The sequence below is a fragment of the Rhagoletis pomonella genome, unplaced genomic scaffold (genome assembly GCF_013731165.1).
Source record: "Rhagoletis pomonella isolate Grant_MI unplaced genomic scaffold, Rhpom_1.0 Rhpom_scaffold_00003, whole genome shotgun sequence".
In the NCBI taxonomy this organism is placed as follows: domain Eukaryota; kingdom Metazoa; phylum Arthropoda; class Insecta; order Diptera; family Tephritidae; genus Rhagoletis; species Rhagoletis pomonella.
Genome location: NW_023458557.1, coordinates 16,148,480 through 16,150,724, shown reverse-complemented (window position 1 = coordinate 16,150,724; position 2,245 = coordinate 16,148,480). Strand labels below are relative to the sequence as shown.

Below are 2,245 nucleotides of genomic sequence, written 5' to 3'. Positions count from 1 at the left end.
GAAGACATTCGATTTTGGACACCGAGACCGACGGCCGCGTTTTATTTTGTTATTTTGCCACCTGATACATTTCATCAGAAGTGGTCTTAGAACCAAATTAAAGTAAAAGTTAGTTTTCGAATATCAAAGTAGCGCGGAAAGCAAATAATTTTACGATGAATCGCGAAGCTGTGAACGCGGAAAAATACTCGCTATTGCAATTAAAAACTTGGTGCACGGCCGTAGGCATCAATGCGAGCGGCGCAAAGGCGTCGTTAGCGGCTAGGCTGAGCGAGCTTTCCGCCGAAGCTCGAGGATTATGCCCAGGCAATGACAAAGCGGGTGAGCAACGGTATGACGCAAAGACCACCGAGCAATGTATTCAAAGCGAAGACGACGGTGAAGACAACGGCGAGAGCAACGGAGAGGACAACGTGGAGGACAACGTAGAGGACAACTTGAACGGCAACGGTGTGAGCAACGGCAGAAGCAACGACGAGAACAACGGCAGAGTATTGAGGAGCAAAAGTGCACAACGGTGCGGTAATGTAATGGTGATCGATAACGACGACCCTGTATATGTGCAGAGCGGCGTAGCGTACGTCCGTAACGGTGCTTTCGGAAGTCGTCCAGTTAGAGACGCCGAAGAAAATAGCGGCACAAGTAACCGTACAGCAGGGCAGTTAACCGCTATTCGTGACGACGGCGACGCCCGGAAAATTGAACTGCTTGAGAAGGAAATAAAACTGCTTAAACTCCAGCAGGCACAATGGGAGCAGAACAGGCCAATGGCGAGCAGGACTAAAGCAGAAGGAGGTTATACCAACCTACGATGGCGGCGATGGTTTTAGTGCGTGGTATAACCAGGTGATGCACTATCGCGAAATTTTTAAAGCCAACGATGCGATGCTGTGTGTAGCCGTACACTTAAATTTAAAGGGCGCCGCTTTAGCGTGGTACAACGCGAAATCAACGTTCCATAAGAGCGCAGCCGAGCTGCTACGTGATATGAAGACAGTTTTTACATCAAACGAGAGAAAACTCGAACGCCGGCGTAAGTTCGAAAAGCGGATGTGGGTGCCTGAAGAAAGCTTCATCAGCTACTATAACGACAAACGCACATTGAGCAGCGACTTGAGCCTTAGCGATGAAGAGTTCGCCGACTACCTCATCGAAGGAATACCAGACCGGCAGCTACGTACACGAGCAAGGCTACACAGTTTTGCGTCGGCAAACGAAGTCGTCAGGGCGTTCAGATCAGTCACGTTGCCAGAACGTCCGGCAGCAAAACCACGCTCCGATGAACGCTTCAGATGCTACAATTGCAACTGTTCCGGCCACTATGCCAAAAATTGCAGAAAGCCTAAGCGGGAAGCCGGATCGTGCTACGCATGTGGAGAGAAGGGTCACTACGCAACAGACTGCAAGCAGTACAAGAGGGAGAAGAATACTTTCGTAAGTTATTTTAGATTGTATGTAGCACATGTTAATACTTGTATGTTTATAGAATGTCTAGTTGATTCAGGCAGCCCAGTTAGCTTAATAAAAGAAGTTGTGGTACCGTCAGGAGTGAATTTCGATGAAGTAAATGATTCGTACTACGGTTTAAATAAATCAGTTTTGAATATACTTGGAAAAGTTAAATGTATCGTCAAAGTTTTGAATAAAGACGTTTTAGTTGAATTCTTAGTGGTTCCTAATGGGTGTATTGGTTATTCGGTGCTACTGGGTAGAGATTTTATTGAGGCAAGTAACGCTAAGTTAAAAATCGGAAATGTTGAGTTTATGGATAGGGTAGTACAAGTAGAGGCAGCTAATGGTGTGAACAATGTGGACGAAGTTGAGAAAGTGGACGAAGTTGAGAAAGTGGGCGAAGTTGAGAAGGTGGACGAAGTTGAGAAAGTAGACAAAGTTGAGAAAATTTTTAATTTAGGTACAACAAGGAAGAGCACGTGCGAAAACATGAGCAACGCCAATTATGCGGTCGAAGATTGTGAGGTTAATGAGGCCATAAACGAAATTATGGCAATAGAAGTGTGCGAAAAAGCAGCTATGGACCTCAAAGTGGGCGATGAAGTCAACTACGATGATAAAATACTTTTTCAGGAGATTTTCAGAAGAATTTACGTAAACTCAAAGAAGCATGACAAGCCAATGGTCAGAAAAGAAATGAAACTTGTGTTAGAAAAAAGTAGTCCATTCGCATGTGCTCCAAGAAGACTTTCGTACAAAGAAAAGATAGAGTTGCAGAATATAATCGACGAAT

At 45.1% G+C, this 2,245-nt stretch overlaps 1 protein-coding gene across 1 annotated transcript; it reads left to right on the top strand.

Annotated features, from left to right (window-relative positions):
• The first annotated feature begins 1,015 nt into the window (after positions 1 to 1,015).
• On the top strand, positions 1,016 to 1,809 carry LOC118735042. The gene is made up of 2 exons (XM_036464634.1): positions 1,016 to 1,434; positions 1,487 to 1,809. Exons 1-2 carry the CDS (start codon positions 1,127 to 1,129, stop codon positions 1,497 to 1,499), a joined length of 321 nt encoding a protein of 106 aa, XP_036320527.1. The 5' UTR covers positions 1,016 to 1,126; the 3' UTR covers positions 1,500 to 1,809.
• Positions 1,810 to 2,245: the final 436 nt, after the last annotated feature.